Below are 19,831 nucleotides of genomic sequence, written 5' to 3'. Positions count from 1 at the left end.
TCTTTGAAGGTTCTCAGTCGCCTTTGAAGGTTCTCAGTCATCTCTGAAGGTTCTCAGTCGTCTTTGAAGGTTCTCAGTCGTCTTTCAGGTTCTCAGTCGTCTTTGAAGGTTCTCAGTCATCTCTGAAGGTTCTCAGTCATCTCTGAAGGTTCTCAGTCGTCTTTCAGGTTCTCAGTCGTCTTGGAAGGTTCTACTTAGTTGCAGCAGGGTCCATTCATGTTCTGATATACACTGTAAATGGTTACGGTGAAATTCACAGTAACTGGCAGCTGTTGACAAGTAAATGTAGAGTACATCATTGGTTTTCATAGTAACTCTATAATTACTGTAGTTTTTGGCTGAATACACAGTGTACTCCTCTAACAGTAATGCACTTGGCACAAACAGTAAATTACTGTGGAGTCATTGAGCCACTTCCTCAAACAAAACAACCTTTTAGCTTTAATCACACTGAACATGTTGAAGCCTGATGGGACTAATGTGGCAGCTTCAGCTGAGCGTCCAGATGGAAACACAAGACGTTTGTTCGAACACGATTCATATCTGATTTAAAAAATACCTTCGAGGGGTTCGTGGGTTTCTGCAGCAGCTGTTTTTTTTTATTAGCAACATACTGTGACGTTCTCTGGAGCTGCTGCAGCCAAACAGGCGTTTCATCACGAAGATGCAGCAAATCTCTTTATACACAACAAAGAGTGTGAGTACACGGTATGTGTGAACTGAAGACATGTACTCTGACAGATTAGTGTTCATCACATAAAGATTGATTGATTTTATCGTCATTCCTTCATCTTTATTAAAGTTTGACAACAGCAGTCGTGTTTCCATCCAAATGAACGGCAGATTTTTAACAAATTTAGAGTCATTAACCAAAAAAATTGTTTGTTTTCATCCACGACCGCGATGATGATGATTAAGAGTTTAATCAGCTCGATGATCAGAAACACCAAATAAAAACCAAAGTTAAAGCAAATCAGATATTTGTGTTTGTTTCATGTGTTAATGTTAATTAATAAAAAGGTCACAGCAGATCTGTGTGGGCCCATGAGAGCCATGAGGAAACAGCTGATCAGTCACGTGACGTGTGTGCGAGAGAGAAACATCGGTGGAAAGATTCATTCACTGTGAGAAGGTATGTGAGTGTGTGGAGGAGTGAATATGAGTCTGTCTAACATCTGTGTGTGTGTGTGTGTGTGTGTGTGTGTGTGTGTGTGTGAGAGAGAGAGACCAGTTAATTGGGGATAACGAACGTGTGTCGTCTGTTGGGAAAAGCTGATTTTTGGGTCAGTGGTTGAGGGTTAGAGTCCTGCAAGTCTTCAAGAAATGAATGGAAGTCTATGCAGCGTCCCCAGAAGTGTTCAAAGTCTACGTGTGTGTGTGTGTGTGTGTGTGTGTGTGTGTGTGTGATTGATTGTTCGCCGTGATGAATGCTGATTACCTGCAATCAGGGAGGTGATTAAACCTGGATTAGCTTCATTAAAATGGAGTGTGTGTATGATTTACACCGAAAACACGATTCAGCACGACGCTCCGATTTTCTTTCACTGCGACTCGGACTGATTCATTAAATGTGTCCAAGAGTCCAGACTAATGATACCACTGATGTAAACGAGTCGGTCTGTTGGAAAAACTCGGATTATTAGATAAAAAGGCCTGAGGGGAAGCTGGACGACGCGCGAGCGTGATCCATCATTAAACAGTCGAATACAAACTTCAGAAATGAACTCCATGTTTGATTATTCCAGTCACACACACACACACACACACACACACACACACACACACAGTCTGTTCAGTGTAACACTTCAGGGTCCGATCGATAAGAACGGCAGCCAAAGTTTTCATACTGAAAACATTTAACTGTCGTTCGTGCTAAATATTTATAGGCTTGAAAACAGTCTCTGTGATTTATTATCATATTAGAAGATTCTCGTTATCTCACAAGAGCACGATGAAGGTTTTGTTTTAGATTAGAGATTAGAGACACTTTATTAATTAAACTGTGTTAGGCTGCCAGCTGTCTTGCTCGTGCCAACCATTTCTTAAGAAGATGCAGCTACAGGCAAAGACGATCACAAACACAGTGGACGGGTTTACATGAGGTGTGTTTTTGTTGGATCACATTACAGGAGAAAGATGGAGGGAACATGTGACCACCCAAGGCAGTATGACTTGCTATAATGAAGACACAAAGCACAGCTGTAACACATACTTATTTATCTATTAGAGCGGCAGCTAATGATCAATTAATTTCTCAACTAATCGATTAATGAAACTTGTAAATGTTGAAAGAAGGGAGCGCTCGTTCAGTTTCAGAAGACGAAGAAAAGAAGCTAATAAACTATTTAAATAATGATTGAAACCACATGAATAAAGAAGTACAGTCAAACTTCACGACATATTTTACGATTAAGATCACGTTATGATCGACGTCGAAGCTGAACGGCGACTTGAGGAGCAGAAAAACAGACGCTCGTTTCAAAGACACCGGACCAGACTCCTTAGACCAGAACAGGAACTTTACCAGAATATTTGTGGTGAACTGACCGAACCAGAGACGAAGCAAGACGGTTTTATTTTGGTTCTGTCACGTCTGAACGGCGAGTTATCGAAGCGGTTCAGTTCATCTAAAGAGAGAAACTTAAATTCAGAAACTTGAAGACAGACATAAGGAAGTTTCCTTCCTTCAGTTTATTTATAACACTAAACGCAGTGAAGTCCGTTTCTTTCAAAGTTAATTGCGTGATAAATGTTTGAGCGTAACCACGGCCAATTCAAAGCCATTAACCAATAAAACCTGATGATTATATTTAACACGTGTGGATCATCTTTCATATGACTCTGGAGTAACGAGTAGTCTCAGTGAGTGATTCATTCATTCATCACGTTTACATCGTCCACAAGAGAGCTACGAAATGACTCAAAAAAAAAGATTTGTCCAATTTACCGTGCGAGAGTCGGTGATCCGGTTCAGTAAAAAGACTTGAACTTCCCACGCTGATCTTGAAGTCGATTCGCGAGTCGAACGTTTCCTCGGTTAAACCGAATCAAGTCAAACATCGGAGAAGAAAAACAAGACGTCATATTTACGTCTGTTTCTGATTCCAGGCGGTGACGTGATGATTTACATCTGGAGAGGAAATGATTTCTCTCCCTCGAGCTGTTGAGCAAGAGAAACTTTAAAGTTTATTTTAGCTTCACGTGACAACACGAGTGACAGACCTCACCCACGCTGAGCGGGAGGAGAGCTGAGTTATCGCTCGCTGATAAAAAACATGTGATTAGATAAACACACACCTGTCTGCAGTATTTATGATTATCACACAGCGCCAACGCCTCACACACATCAGGAAAACACACACACAGCTCCATACGCAGTGTGTGTGTGTGTGTGTGTGTGTTTGAGAGGCGGTAACCTGGTGTGTGTCAGCTGGCAGATGTTTCTCACGCCACACGGAAAAAACATCTGGTTCTGCACAGAACGTCTGGATCACCGACAGCAGAACATCAGGAGAGGCGACGCTCAGTGTTCAGACCGACCACGACGGAAAGTTTCTGACCAACGTCTGTTAAAGTCTGTTAGCTCCTGTTAGCTCCTGTTAGCTGCTGTTAACTCAGTCTGTTAGCTGCTGTTAGCTCCTGTTAGCTGCTGTTAGCTGCTGTTAACTCAGTCTGTTAGCTGCTGTTAGCTCATGTTAGCTCAGTCTGTTAGCTGCTGTTAGCTCATGATAGCTCAGTCTGTTAGCTGCTGTTAGCTCATGTTAGCTCAGTCTGTTAGCTGCTGTTAGCCCCTGTTAGCTCAGTTTGTTAGCGTGCTGCCTGGACTGTGAGCTCAGAGCTCTGGGGGAGTGTTAGTGTTTGTACCACAGGAGGTTTGGACCACCGGGAAGAAGAAGAAGAAGAAGAAGAAGAAGAAGAGGAGGAGGTTTCCAGGCCCGGTATTGTCCACGCTGATCTTCATCTTTGTACTTAAACATTTCTCTCTCTGTGCCGTAAAGCTGCAACACATTGTCTCGGTTAGCACATGCTAACACTTACAGCTCGTGTTCAAAGGTTTGGACTCGAATGAAAGCGGGTCGGCAGGACGACAGAAACCAAACCCACCCGGCCCGGAGGTCCTGACTCTGAGCCGCTGACGGGGAACTCATTCTCCATGTGTCGTAACTCCCAGCGAGACATGAAGATCTTTCTTTCTAAGCACAAACATCTCATGAGGCATCGACTGAAAACACTGAATGAACTGGAACGACAAGACAAACCGACGTCTTCAAGATCAGACACAGCCAAGACAAAGCTGCTGTCTCCACGACAACCCGTTCAAAGCGTCTGTGGTTCGACACCTTCAGACCGTCACGGTATCCAACCAGGACGAGGCTGCTCTTCATACCACCGACCTGGAAGCTGTCAGCTCCAATACCGACCTGACCGTCCTGCACACGGTGACTTCCTAACAACACGTAGTGAAGATCAGTCAGAGGTCACACTGGGTTCAAACATGTTTCGTGCAGCTGGTTTAAACCGTCCTGAACCAGCAGGTTCTGGTTTCAGAACTAGCTCCTCTGAGCTGTTAACCCGAGCGAGGTGTAGAGCGACACGCGATTCCTGCTGAGGTCTGAAACTGAGCTCATCTGTTTGTTGTTGCAGTGATTTCAGGTAGCAGTGAAACTGTCAGGACACATCCGGACCGAGCCGCGGCCCAGATCAACGCGTACCATGTTTGTTTGTCGGAGCCGAGCAGCTGCTACACTGACGGCTAGCTGCAGATGTCCTCGTGTTTCTGTCGTGGTCAGTCCGTGTAAATAAAGTTTGACAGATTGACCGAGCTCGTGTTTCAAACACTTCCTGTTCTCGGCGCCGACATGTTTGTTTTTCATTGTGGATCCAGTAGCCGACACGGCGATGAAGCCGAGGACGTCGACCTCTTTGGGTCAGTCGATGTCGGAGTATCAATAACTTACAAAGTCTGTGTGGTTTACTAGATAAACGTTACACATCCATCTTCATCCATCAGGTCTTCAACGCCAACCAACTTCACCTGTGAACTCGTACATGAAGATCTACGTGTTCAGTGTTTAACTGAAGGTTCTCTTTCAGAAATAACTCATGAACTTTAGAGATCACACACAACACAACAGAAGTTACATCCTGACATTTTCCACGTCGGCTGGACCGACCACGAGCGAGCACAACAGAAGGTTCTGAAAGTCCGTGATCTGGATCTGGAGACGAGTCGTGGACGTGTCAAACAGATTCATGGCTCGTGCTGAACTTTAGATTTTTTGGATGCTTCGGTGTTTTTCTTTTTGGAAACACAGTTTGAATCTCGGAGGACGGGCGGAGCAGGGTGGAGCTTTGCTTTATCTTTTCAGCTATCTGATGACAACATCTACAGACGCTCATCATGTGTCCTTCTCCCGTCTCCTCTTCACTGACTCCTTCAACCTTTTTCTGCTTGTATTCGGCCCTTCACCCTCCTCCACCCTCCTCCACCCTCTTTTGGGGTTCATTGACAGAACCCCAACCTCCGAATTCCTCCCCGAGGCACACTGTCCTTTATTCCTCCTCCCCCCTCCTCGTTACCTCGTTTCGTCCGCCACGAAACAAAGAAGACAAACTGTCTTTTCTTTTCTTCCCTCGTCTCGATGCAGAAAACAAGAATTCCCCTCATGATTTCTTTTCTTTCACTTTCTCTGAAGAGTCTTAAATTAAATAATAAAAAAAAAAACTCTTACAGTGACGGACATCGTTAACGCTGGTCGCCAGGCAACCAGAAATCAAAATGATGGACCACACATACTGACGGAGGAGTGGGAGTCGCCCAATCATCTTCAGTTTAACGAGGAGTGAATTAAAAAGATTCAGCTCAGTCGTTTCTGGAACTGAACTGAAGCCGACAGGTCGAACGCTCCAACGTTTGGAGGTTCATGTCAGTTCATCCACTCCATCACAGTTACACTCTGAACTTAGAGCAACATCATCAACATTTTAGTCCAGCAGGAGCCGAGTATCGAACCGGTGAAGCTACGACAACTTTGCAACCACCTGAGGCAGGTACAGAAGGTACTCACTCGTCCTTCATCAACTTCAACTTTATTTATTTCTGTAGCACCTTCCATACAGAGCTGTAGCCAAAAGTGCTTCACAGAGCAAAGAGTAAAAACAGAAATAGACAAAAACAGTTCTTAAGGTTAAAGAGCAGTTGCATGAAAAACTAGAGATTAGAAGAAAAGTGAAAAGCATAAAAGAAGAAGAAGAATAGGGACCTATAGGGTACAAGGCATAATTTAAGAACAGTTGCAGTGAAAGTAGATCAGACCTGTACAATAAGCACCAGAGATAAAAGTAACGGAGTGATCAGGACATACAAACTCAGCAGTGAATGGCAGCTCAGGTAAAAGCTAAAGAGGGACGTCTTAATGTGTCTACAAATGTCTCCATCTTGTCTCGTCCTGTCTGCACTTCAAGCTGCTAAACAAACCACAAACACTGTCTCACATGCACAGCTGATGGTAGTGTAACCCCGAAACCCCACCGGACACGCCTCCGTCACGCCTCCGTCACGTCTCCGTCACGCCTCCGTCACGCCTCCGTCACGTCGCGGCCACAATGCTCTTTGTTCCGTCCTGCATCGACTTCAAACTCACCGGGAGCGTTCCAGACCTTGTTGACTTGTTCAGATTTGCTAATTTTCCTGGTTCATGTTCTTCTAAATATGCTTTACATGTTGAAATATGCTACATACTTCATTTGTTTCTCTTTTGTCCGTTTTTACAACCGGCAGACGCTTCTGAACCGGACCGCGGTGGAGCCGGTGGAGGTTTGAAACATTGATAGAACGGCTGTGTCAATCAGAGCAGATAGATGAAGTCAGAAGAAACTGCTCTGATACTGAAAGAAACCAAAACTGTGACGTCAAAATGATCCAAACTGAAAGAATCAAACACAAGAAACAGCGCCACCAATGTGATGCTGAAGCTAACGAGGCAACAAGTTCATGATGTGACATCAGAGATTAGAGCTCGTTAATCAGTCAGTGACGGAGGACACTCGTTAACGCGACTTCCTGACAAACTTACAAGATTTTAAATGATAAACGTTCCCGTCTGCAGAGACTGAAAAAATGTAAATACAGGGTGGAGCAGATGGTTCATACATGACTCAGACGTGTCGTACATCATGGAGCAAATGATTTCTTTAAGTAGGAGCAGGAGGAGCAGGAGCAGGAGGAGGAGCAGGAGGTGACAGATGACTTCTCTTAAACCGTCCGGCGTCTCCAGCTGAGACACAAACACTGCGTGATCATCTGATCTGGGTTCAGTCCTCGTCTGTCTTCACGTCTGAGGCTGATGATAATTCCACGTTTCCATCCTGCTCGTTGATCTCTGAGCGTCTCGGATCCTCCGGCATCTCCTCGCCGGGCTCAGAGCTTCAAATCACAGCTGAGGAGTTTCCCTCTGAACCGTGACGGAGAACTGCCGACGTTTAAGACATCGCGTTTCACTGAGGAATCACTTCAGCAGCTGCTGCAACATCGACGGGTTTTATTGGCGACACAACAAAGATTTTTAACGTTCACGTTACACACCGAGCCGGGAAGCCAACACACACTGCAGTTCCTCTAACGTCCACCTGAGGCTGGCTCCAGAAGTGAGTCAGTCTCCATAAGTCCCCATGTCCAAATGTCCAACTTCACAGCAGAAATAAACATGTTTACAGCCTGGTACAAAAAACAGTTTTGGTCTCTGTAGCTAATTTCCCTCAGATCTCCGTCCTCTTCGTGTTTTCAATCAGTTCAAACAAACTCTGGGATTAATATCGTCTGATGAGTTAATATATGCAGCAGGTTAATCTGGTTTCATCTGATATTTTTAAACTTTCAGCTGCTGCAGAGATAAAAACAACAAACTGCTACAGGAAGTCTCCTAATGTTTGGTGATTTATAGTCCTGATATTAAGTTTTATTACATCGATGACCAAGTGACTCTGAGCGGTTTCATCTTTCAGGCTTTAAAGACACGAAGAAGAAAAACTACAAAGATTAAATGATGAATGTCCACATGAAAACATCTTTTCAGTATTTTAATATTACAGCTACAGATCCATAACTCAAACCTTTAACGCTCCATCGACTTGAACCGACGTCTCACTCGCTTCTTTTTTTTAGAACAAGTTTTTTTGTTTCGATGACTCAAAAATCGATGGTGAATAATAAAAACAATAAAAATACAGAAGAACGCTGAAACAACCTGCAGACGGTCGGTTTCTAACAATCGACTTCCTCCAGCTGATTGTTGCTCAGACTGGACTCTAAAGTTAAACTCCAAAGCTGAGCGGACCTCAGATCATCCAAGAAAATAAGCAGAGCTCGACCTTTGACCTGCAAAGCAGCGGCCTCAGACTCGTGAATTTGAACAGAATCACACAGAGGAGGAACAAATCTGTAACAAACATGCTGTGTAATGCATGTACACACACACACACACACACACACACACACACACACACACTGCCTCTCCCTGAAACTGAAAGCCACACATCATCCTCACGGCTGTGCACGGCCGAGGAGAACACGTTACAAGTTCATCTGAAGTTTACTTTACGTTCATCCAGGTGCTGCTCACTTCCTTTAAAGCTCTGTCTGTAACGAGAATTAAATGTTGTTTTCTTATTGTCGGCTCACATTTAATAACTCCGCTGTCAGTAGATTCATAAATAATCATCTACCAGCTCCGCTGACCTCCTCTCATTGCTCTGTGATTCATCACGGAGCTCCAGCCACAGTTCCCTCATGACAGCAGGCGGTGACCTCCATCAGCAGAGCTCATCCATCACGGAGCAGAAGATAATCCACGTTACAGACAGAGAGGAACACGAACGCAGCGTGAGGCCGACTCAGCCACCACAGAGGAAACGGCATGAAGCAGCAATGCAACTATGGACGAGATGAAAGCAAAGTTTCCTTCATAAAGCAAAGTTTCCTTCATAAAGCAAAGTTTCCTTCATAAAGCAAAGTTTCCTTCATAAAGAATGTTTCCTTCCTGTGAACGTCAGCTGTGAATCCACAGTCATGTACACTTCCTCCATCACTCACTTTGTTCATTAACTTCACTGCTCTCCAACACTCCTTCCACACACTGACGGACTTCTTCAGAACGCTGATGATCTTCTTTCGTCAGTGAGTCTTCTTCAGACAGAGAACGGAGGCAGAAACGTGACGCTGAAGGTCAGTGAGAACAGACTGATGAACTCTGAGAGCTGACCTGACAGCAGCCGCATGAATTATTAATATATCACATACTTTGTTTGTTTGTGTCAGCGTGGACTTCCTCTTCTCTCGCTGTTTAACGGCAGAGCGGTCGATGAACTGAAGTCTGTTCATCAGCTGACGTCACTGCAGGAATGTTTCGTTTTTATGATGATGAGGTGGCTTCATGCGGAGGCTGCGGTGTGTTCGATAGGGATGGGAATCGACTAATTAAGGCACGTAACTTCCGCAAGTTTCTCACGTGCAGTGCCATCAGTATAAACAATGTCACCCACTCGGTTCAAACGCTCCAAAGTTTGGCTGCATTTCACCAAAACAGACGTCAACAGGGCGACTTGCAATCATTGCAAAGTGGAGATAACAGCGTTGGGAGGGAACACGACCAACATGCAGAAACATTTGTGCACACAACATGTAATATTTTGAAATGAATGTCGTGTTTTTGACACGCTTCAGACTGGAGATGAATCTCAACCTAGCAGCGGCGGCAGCAGCCAGGCTATGAGCACCTCTGTGGTTACTATGGAAGGTAGTTACACATCGTTACTATTATCCAGGCTGTGGCCTCTGCTGACCTCGCTGTTGGTTTTGTAAGGTCGTGACACTTCTAACTGAACAAAGTTGATGCTGATCAAACTGTTTGTTCTCCTTTTTTCCCAAATGAGAATCGATAAAGAATCGAATCGTTAAGCAGAATCGACAATGAATCGAATCGTTAAGCAGAATCGATAATGAATCGAATCGTTAAGCAGAATCGATAATGGAATCGATCAATTCCCATCCGTGTCCAAGGTCGATCTGTTTGTGATGTGTGAGTTGTGAGTGTGTATGGTTAGCGTAGCTTAGCAGGGTAGATGTTAAATATAAATATAATATTACACATATTTTATATTCATCATGCTCCGTATGACTCGTTATGACCTCAGCTCGTATAAAAACATAAACAATGTGTCGTCAAGGCCGTTGCTAGGCGGACAGACACTTTCTGAACGTCTCGTCTCGTCTCGTCTCTTGTCTCAGACAAACGATGGACTGAAAATAATTTCACAGTCAGACTTACAAACGATGAAAGCAGCTGAGAAATGTTTCAGAGTTGTTACAAACCAAACTTTGTATTTTACATCTATAACTGAGCTGTAGTGTGCATGATGTTTTACATATGAAGATGTCTTCATGCTGCTATCGTGGCATTAACCTGCAGACACGTCACGTACGAGAACATCAGATCAGAGTGAGTCCCTCGTGTGTTCCCTCAAACACTCACACAGATCAAACCAGCTCTCTAACTTGGTGTCACAGTTCTCTACGCTCACTGATTCAGTCTGAAGAAATTCATTATGTGTCGGTACAAACGTCTAATGAAGACGACGTCAGTTAACATCAGAGCTGCTGCAGCGCCTGAGGGTTCATCCTCTGATGACCATGCTGTGTGCACATGGCTGCAGATACACACACACACACACACACACACACACACACACACACACACACAGGTCGTGCATGACTTACTCTTAAGGAGGCTGAAGTGTTACAGAGTGTTTGGTAAACATCTGAGGTGAAACAGAGCGTCATAGTGTGTGTGTGTGTGTGTGTGTGTGTGTGTGTGTGTGTGTGTGTGTGTGTGTGTTAGCCATGCTATCAGTACATGTAGCCTATACGAGCTTTAATCTTCTGTTATCTGTGACGCTGTCTCTTATCTGGTAACGAGTTAAAGATCGAGGAGCGTCTGTCAGCTCCCGACTGTGTGACGGTAACCAGCGTCAGAGTGTGTGTGTGTGTGTGTGTGTGTGTGTGTGTGTGTGTGTGTGTGTGTGTGTGCAAACATCAGCAGAACAACCCAATAAACGACAATGAAGACAGATCGTCTCTGTTAGTTCATGGCAGATTCTCCGGTCTGTCTCTGTTTCCATGATCGCGGTGAATCGACGTTAGTGATGCTGATCTCAGGTTTACGCTTTGTGTGTTATTATAATATATATATACATATATTATTAAATGTATTTTATTATATTATTAAATGTGTTTCTAGTTTGTTATTATATTATTAAATGTGTTTTCGTTGTTATTATATTATTAAATGTGTTTTTAGTTTGTTTATTATATTTATAAATGGTTTTTAGTTTGTTATTATATTATTAAATGTGTTTTTAGTTGTTATTATATTATTAAAATGTGTTTCTAGTTGTTTTTATTATTAAATGTGTTTCTAGTTTGTTATTATATTATTAAATGTGTTTTTTTTAGTTTGTTATTATATTATTAAATGTGTTTTTAGTTTGTTATTATATTATTAAATGTGTTTCTAGTTTGTTATTGGTTTTAGTTGTTATTATATATAAATGTGTTTCTAGTTTGTTATTATATTATTAAATGTGTTTCTAGTTTGTTATTATATTATTAAATGTGTTTCTAGTTTGTTATTATATTATTAAATGTGTTTTTAGTTTGTTATTATATTATTAAATGTGCTTTCTTTCAGAGCAGCAGTGGTGATACAAAAGTCGGCATCATGGATCACGTTAGCTGCTAAACTCTAATTATCCACTCATACTGTTGCTAACGACAAGTAACGTACTCAGAATAAATACTCGAGTACAGCTGAACATATTTTGGGATTACACACACACACACACACAGACACACAGACACACAGACACACACACACACACACACACACACACACACACTCACAGTTTAATTAACAGCAGTTTCACCCTCTGACCTCTCTGCCGGCTCTGCTTCGTCTCAGGTGGTTGACGGTTCATCGACCTCAGGAAACCTCGCTACCCGCCGTGTCATCCATCCATCCCTCCTCCTTTCTTTCCTTTCTTTCCTTCCTTTCTTTCCTTTCTTTCCTTCCTTTCCTCCCTTCCTTTCTTTCCTTCCTTTCTTTCCATTCTTTCCTTCCCTCCTTTCTTGACACCTCCACATGAAGTTTTCTGCATCATGTTTTATCTTTTTTTTGTTTTGTTTTGTTTTCAGATCATCAGCGGGGTCAGAGGTCGAGCTTCACAGCATGACACCACCAGGTACGGGCGACACCTCCCGTGAGGACTCACCGAGCACACACACACACACACACACACACACACACACACACACACAGGTCAGATCACAGTGAGGTCACATTCCTGACTCCACATTTTGGAAACAGTTTGGCATGTTGCAGATTGAACACACTAATAACGACCCACAAACTGTGTGCAGCCGTCATGATGATAATTAGATATTCATACGCTCACAGTGTGCCAGCTGACGGTGTCACGTCTGTCTGAGTGACCAAATAACGTGTGTGTGTGCTGATATCAGTGTGTGTGTGCTGATATCAGTGTGTGTGTGCTGATCTCAGTGTGTGTGTGCTGATATCAGTGTGTGTGTGCTGATATCAGTGTGTGTGTGCTGATCTCAGTGTGTGTGTGCTGATCTCAGTGTGTGTGTGTGCTGATCTCAGTGTGTGTGTGCTGATCTCAGTGTGTGTGTGCTGATCTCAGTGTGTGTGTGCTGATATCAGTGTGTGTGTGCTGATCTCAGTGTGTGTGTGCTGATCTCAGTGTGTGTGTGTGCTGATCTCAGTGTGTGTGTGCTGATCTCAGTGTGTGTGTGCTGATCTCAGTGTGTGTGTGCTGATATCAGTGTGTGTGTGCTGATCTCAGTGTGTGTGTGCTGATCTCAGTGTGTGTGTGCTGATCTCAGTGTGTGTGTGCTGATCTCAGTGTGTGTGTGCTGATCTCAGTGTGTGTGTGCTGATCTCAGTGTGTGTGTGCTGATCTCAGTGTGTGTGTGCTGATCTCAGTGTGTGTGTGCTGATCTCAGTGTGTGTGTGCTGATCTCAGTGTGTGTGTGCTGATCTCAGTGTGTGTGTGCTGATCTCAGTGTGTGTGTGCTGATCTCAGTGTGTGTGTGCTGATCTCAGTGTGTGTGTGCTGATCTCAGTGTGTGTGTGCTGATCTCAGTGTGTGTGTGCTGATCTCAGTGTGTGTGTGCTGATCTCAGTGTGTGTGTGCTGATCTCAGTGTGTGTGTGCTGATCTCAGTGTGTGTGTGCTGATCTCAGTGTGTGTGTGCTGATCTCAGTGTGTGTGTGCTGATATCAGTGTGTGTGTGCTGATATCAGTGTGTGTGTGCTGATATCAGTGTGTGTGTGCTGATCTCAGTGTGTGTGTGCTGATCTCAGTGTGTGTGTGCTGATCTCAGTGTGTGTGTGCTGATCTCAGTGTGTGTGTGCTGATCTCAGTGTGTGTCTCTCTCATGAGCTCAGCCTGTTTTCGTTGGATTTTTTCCACCTGAGCGTCAGAAACTCGCAGCAGGGAGAACTCCTGACGAAGACGTCGCACATGCTCGAGACCAACGCGTCCCTCAAACAATAAACGACTTCGTGGAGCAAAATTAATCCAAACATACGACACACACGGTTACAACTTTCTGACTCTGAGTTATGAACGACCAAAGAGTTATTTTAAGTGTCGCACTGCAGGATGAAATACATTAAAATACATTAAAATACATTAAATATGAACATTACAGCAGGATTTACTGTATTTATTTATTTATTTTTATATAAATGACGTGAATATGCAGAATAAATAAAGCTTTTGAAATGTTTCATGGCATATTTTAGTCTTTTACTGTTTTCACTGTAAAATCTAAAGACTGCTTTTAAAGTCCTGTGCTGAGCTGGCGACTCGCCCAGCGTCACAGGCTCGAGCTCCACCGCGACCCCGCTGACGAAAGACGGTTACAGATAATGATTATTAATGATAAATAAATAAATAAAGTTTCACCTGCAGAAATTGCAACAAAATTGACTTTATATAATGACGCAAATTTGAATTCACCAAAAGTTCATTTTCTTCTGTGTTCTCATTTTTTATGTTAATGATGTGAAATTTGCATTTTAACGAGTGTTACATGACTTTACATGACCGACAGTTTAACCTTCAAAATGTCCCCCGATGGTGAATGTGTGCCGACCGCTAAGCGCACACACACACACACACACACACACACACACACACACACATACTCAGGTTAAAGGCTAACTAAGTGTGTCTCCCTGCAGGATGAGGGCTGGTCTCTCTGGATTCCTGCTCAGGTCAGACACTGGGTCAGCTGTGACGCACACACTCCCTCCCTCTGTGTGTGTGTGTGTGTGTGTGTGTCTGTGTGTGTGTGTGTGTGTCTGTGTGTGTGTGTGAGTGAGAGAGAGAAAGTAAAAGAGACCTGAGGAGATAACACATTTGAGAAGAGATGACACAGACACAGTGACATAAAAAGAAATATAGAGGTATGTTACAGTGTGTGTGTGTGTGTGTGTGTGTGTGTGTGTGTGTGTGTGCACTGCCCCTGAAGCTCCTGTCTGAGTATCTGCCTTATAAAATCTTAATGGTCTCTGTACTGTTGATCCTGCAGCTACAAACGCAGCAAGAGAACCACGTCGTACTTCATTAAGTCGAGTTCACTGCTTCACTTTACTGCCATGAAAACCACTGAGCTGCTACTGAAACACACACACACACACACACGCACACACACACACACACGCACACACACACGCACACACATCACAACATGTAATCCATCACATGTCAGTGGTCTGACATCATGAGATCATCGGCAGTACATGAAGTTTCCAGATACAGACTCAGAGTGTGAACCTGATACAGAGACGTCTGGAATATTTGATATAATGAAGGTAAACGTCAGAGTCTGTGCAGGATCTTTGGTGCCGATCATTTTTCTGTGGTCGCTTGGAGAGCGGCTAAAACAAGCTGCAAACTTTAAAAACTTCACAACATCAAATACGGAGCAACATGAGCACAAACCGCCGCCCTCACGCCTAAACCGACCAACGGGAACCCACGAAGGCAACGAGAACCGGCCAATCAGAGACAAGGGAGGATGTCCCTTCACTGTCAGGAAAGAGTTCATGATGGACAGTGAAGTAAACTGCTGACAGCTGTAGCTGCTGTTAGCTCATGTTAGCTTAGTCTGTTAGCTGCTGTTAGCTCATGTTAGCTCAGTCTGTTAGCTGCTGTTAGCTTCTGTTAGCTCATGTTAGCTCAGTCTGTTAGCTGCTGTTAGCTCAGTCTGTTAGCTCATGTTAGCTCAGTCTGTTAGCTGCTGTTAGCTCAGTTTGTTAGCTGCTGTTAGCTGCTGTTAGCTCATGTTAGCTTCTGTTAGCTCATGTTAGCTCAGTCTGTTAGCTGCTGTTAGCTCAGTCTGTTAGCTGCTGTTAGCTCAGTCTTTTAGCTCATGTTAGCTCAGTGTTGCTGCTTTAGCTGCTGTAGCTCAGTCTGTTAGCTGCTGTTAGCTCATGTTGCTCAGTCTGTTAGCTTGCTGTTAGCTCATGTTAGCTCGCGTCTGTTAGCTTCTGTTAGCTCATGTAGCTCAGCTTGTTAGCTGCTGTTAGCTCAGTTTGTTAGCTGCTGTTAGCTCAGCTTGTTAGCTCAGTCTGTTAGCTTCTGTTAGCTCATGTTAGCTCAGTCTGTTAGCTGCTGTTAGCTCAGTTTGTTAGCTGCTGTTAGCTCAGTTTGTTAGCTGCTGTTAGCTCAGTTTGTTAGTGGCTGTTAGCTCCCGGAAAGAAGAGGTTTTATCTTCTCAATGTAAACTTTCTGGGTCGAGAATAAAAGTCCATGCTAAAGATTTTGTTGTTCTCGTTAACGTGTCTTGATGATCGTCTGAACTCATTCTGACATAACTCGAAGTTGTAAACTGCAAACTGACTAAAATCCAGCTCCCTATGATTCGCCTCACGATACGTCAGGTCTCTTTAAATCAAACTGATATTTCAAACTTTCAGGACAAAGTTTCCTTTTTTTCCACGCAGAGTTTCTAAATGTCGGACTCCCGTCACGTCCCGTCACGTCACTCCTTCCCAAACCGTCCTTTGTCTTTACAATCCAGACCCTGAATTGTAAAGACAAACAGTCGCTGCTTCAGTTACTGCATCCATCCATCCATTCATCGAGCGGACTGCTCACTCGACAAACATCTCACTAACCCCCGGCACAATGAAACCAGCCTCCATGAGCTAATTGCTGCTGGATAGGAAACAGTTGTTGGCGTTGCTGGTTGCCAAGCGGGAAGCAAGCATTTGGAAAAAAAGAAGTGTGTTAACGAGGCTGGAAGTGTGCAAATGACTTCACGAGGGATTTAAGTATGAGTGTGCTGCATGATGAAGAGTTTTATTATTTCAGGTGAAGCACACACTGAACGTGTGGCTCTGTGCTGAGTCCATACATGAGGCAAACAGACTTTACATGCTGCTTAAAGGACAAAGTGAAGCGCTGCTTCAACACGGCACGCAACAAACAAAGGCGTCACGCTGCAGAGGGTCACTGAAGATGACAAAGGCGTCACGTTAAGCATGATTTCACCTGAAACTTTTTAAACATTTAGTCTCCTCATAACGAGTCTCTCTTCAACATAAATAAATCTAAAAACTCCAGAAACAACCTGAAGATAACGTATGAAGTTATAAAACTGGAACTCTTTCACCTCGTGCTGCCGTTGTTCATTTGATCCTTTAACTGTAAGAAGCCGGAGCTGAACGCGCTCCTGCAGCTGCAGGAAGCCTTCCTAACCAGAGACGACAATCTGTTCGTCACAGGTGATTTAAAACTATCGACTCCCGTGTTGTTAGTCTGTTAATCTTCTATTTTATTCCTTCCTGCAGCTTCATGAGTTCATCTGCTGTCGACACTTTAAAGAGAGAGCTCAAAGAAACGTTTGAAACATTTCAGTGTTTACATCGACTCTGATCGCTGTCACAGAGACGTCACTTCATCGATCTTTACGATGTTAGAAAGTTCTCTGCATCATGAAAACAAAAACCTTTAACTGGACACAGACATTCCTCAAATCAGAAATAATAATCCAACGCTTCACTTTCATCAGTAACTTAATCCAGTTTTGTCAGAGCTGGAATGTGAACTGATTGGCATCGAACCAACGAGTAAAGGGAGGAGGAAAAAGTCCTAAAGGAGCTGTGCTGCTCTCTCTGCTGTAAAACAGTCAGATGAGAAACAGCCTGAAAACGCACGAAGCTGATCTTAAAAACACGGTTCAGTCTGAATCCTTCGTGTTTGTTATGACGAGCGGCGCTCATGATTAATGCTGCTGTTTAAATGAGGCGCAAAACATGTCAATTGGGTATGAAGTGTTTGAACCCGTGAAGTTGTAGGCAATAAAAAGTATATACATATCCCGAAGACAGAAAAATGGAACCGCACAAAGAAATTCACTTCAGACTGTTCAAACTGAGTCAACACTCATTCAGCCGTTTGGTCTGTGTTTATTACAAATGAAATGTTGAAACATGAAAGCCTCCAGCTCCTCCAGACCTCAGAAGAAGCTCCATCTCAAAAACAGAAAGCTGACAATCGCAAGTTGTTTCCATTTTTAAAAAAAAAACACAACTCCATCTTTAATTTGATCCCAAATATGTGACGTTTGTAGCTTTTTGACTAGATGCTGCTAGTATCATGAAGAAAAAACAAATAGCACTAAAACTGTCGTCAATAGATATTACCTCTTATAAAAACCGACAACAAAACAGCTACGTTAGAGAAATTGCCCAGTTTATTTAGAGAAAGTCACCAAGACCCAGTCAGTCCTCAAGACCGACTCTTTGGCGAACTCTCCCCAGAAAACAGCCTCTGTCTGGGCAGCGAGAGCCGGGTTAGTCGCTCTGTTTGATGAAATTTCTCACATTGTTCTAACAAACAACAGTAACGTGGTCGTAGGTAAGGTCTTTAAATTTATGTGGAATAGTCAACGCAACCCAGTCAGTCCACAAGACCGACTCTTCGGCGAACTCTCCCCAGAAAACAGCCTCTGTCTGGTTAGTCGCTCTGTTTACTGATGGTCATGATGTCCATGTTATGTCTTTGTCTCAATCAGCTTTCATGAGATCGGAAACCCGGGGACACTTTGCGTGCGGAGACATTTTTAGATTTACAGAGGAAACCGAGTCAAAACCCGCCAAAATAAAATCTGAAATATTAACTTAATGATGTATATTTTTGGTTGTGGTTATTGCTGACAACTTAAACATCGACAATAGCTCCAATACAAAGCTCAGAACTTTATTTTCCATGTTCTGCTACACTGATGATCTCTCCCGGATGAACGGATTCATATTCTGTTTTGCGTCAGTTAAATGTTGATTATACATTTAAGAAACAGTTGCATCAGTCCGCCAAACAAAGGCCCTCTTATTGTGAAAGTGGCAGCTGATGTTGTGTTTCCTACCTGCGTGGGAGAGCTGCAGTCGTGGCCCGGTTTGGCTCCGAGCTTTGGCATCTGGAGAAGCGCTGGCGTCTGCAGGCCGAAGCCACAGCAGAGAGACGAGACACGCCGTCAGTATCTGAAGAGACTTCGCGCCTCCGACTCGTCCTGCTGCAGCACAAACTGCTGCCATCTCTGACGGAGCTTCGCGGAGGTGGAGAGAGAAAGACGGAAGAAGGTCGAAGCAGCCGGTCACATCAGTCTGAGCTGAGGAAACACGACAAAGAGAGATTAAACATTATGTTAAATGTGTTTTATAACATAATTCAACAATTATTTTTAGGTCAGCGTTTCTTCTTTGTAGCCGTTTCACACTTCTCTCAAGTTGTTGTATATCACCTTACAGTACTTTTGTGTCTTTGAGGTTGTTTTGTCTCTCTGTAGTTGTTTTGTCTCTTTGTAGTTGTTTTGTCTCTTTATAGTTGTTTTGTGTCTTTGTGGTTGTTTTGTCTCTTTGTGGTTGTTTTGTCTCTGTGGTTGTTTTGTCTCTGTAGTTGTTTTGTGTCTTTGTGGTTGTTTTGTGTCTTTGTAGTTGTTTTGTCTCTTTGTGGTTGTTTTGTCTCTTTGTAGTTGTTTTGTCTCTTTGTAGTTGTTTTGTCTCTTTGTGGTTGTTTTGTGTCTTTGTGGTTGTTTTGTCTCTTTGTGGTTGTTTTGTCTTTGTGGTTGTTTTGTCTCTGTGGTTGTTTTGTCTATTTGTAGTAGTTTTGTCTCTTTGTGGTTGTTTTGTCTTTGTGGTTGTTTTGTCTCTGTGGTTGTTTTGTCTATTTGTAGTAGTTTTGTGTCTTTGTGGTTGTTTTGTCTCTTTGTAGTTGTTTTGTCTCTTAGGCATACGTTTGTCTCTTTGCTGCAGCACGGCTCTGTACTCTCGCTGGTCAGTCGACCACTTTGGTTTTAAATATTTCAACAACTGTTGGAGGTTTTGTGCAGACGTTCATGGATCAGTGAACGAATCGGCAGGAAATCTGGTACAGAGATTCGTCTGCCCTTCAGGACAAACTGTAATAACTTTTTTGTCCAAATGTACTATATATACATACACACACTCACTATAACTTGTCTGCATTGTCTGCATCTTTGAATTAAACTCTGACCGTTATTTAACTGGAACTACTGGACTTGTGATGTTTATATTCATACTGGCAGAGCAGACTGCAGCTAAAGAGAATTAGCAGCCTCTGAATGTGAGGAAACGCTGGCTGGAGTCCTTTTGGCTGCGCTAAAGCTCCCATTTATAAACACAGAGAGACGAAAGCACAGAGCTCGAGCTTGACCATAAATA

The 19,831-nt window shown here is 43.4% G+C and overlaps 1 protein-coding gene across 2 annotated transcripts in view; it reads right to left on the bottom strand.

Moving 5' to 3' along the window:
• Positions 1–19,831, bottom strand: part of LOC104936806 (semaphorin-3D) — a 71,105-nt gene that overhangs the window by 22,229 nt on the left and 29,045 nt on the right. Inside the window, exon 2 of one of the 2 annotated variants that reach the window (XM_027278845.1) lies at positions 18,517–18,759. In XM_027278845.1, coding sequence (XP_027134646.1) covers positions 18,517–18,685 — 169 coding nt within the window. In that variant the 5' untranslated portion in view covers positions 18,686–18,759. The remainder of the gene's footprint in view (positions 1–18,516; positions 18,760–19,831) is intronic. The other variant, XM_027278846.1, reaches the window with a different exon arrangement.

This window comes from Larimichthys crocea, chromosome VI (genome assembly GCF_000972845.2).
Source record: "Larimichthys crocea isolate SSNF chromosome VI, L_crocea_2.0, whole genome shotgun sequence".
Lineage (NCBI taxonomy): Eukaryota > Metazoa > Chordata > Actinopteri > Sciaenidae > Larimichthys > Larimichthys crocea.
The sequence above is the reverse complement of the archived record's forward strand: the minus strand, read 5'-3'. Positions and strand labels throughout refer to the sequence as shown.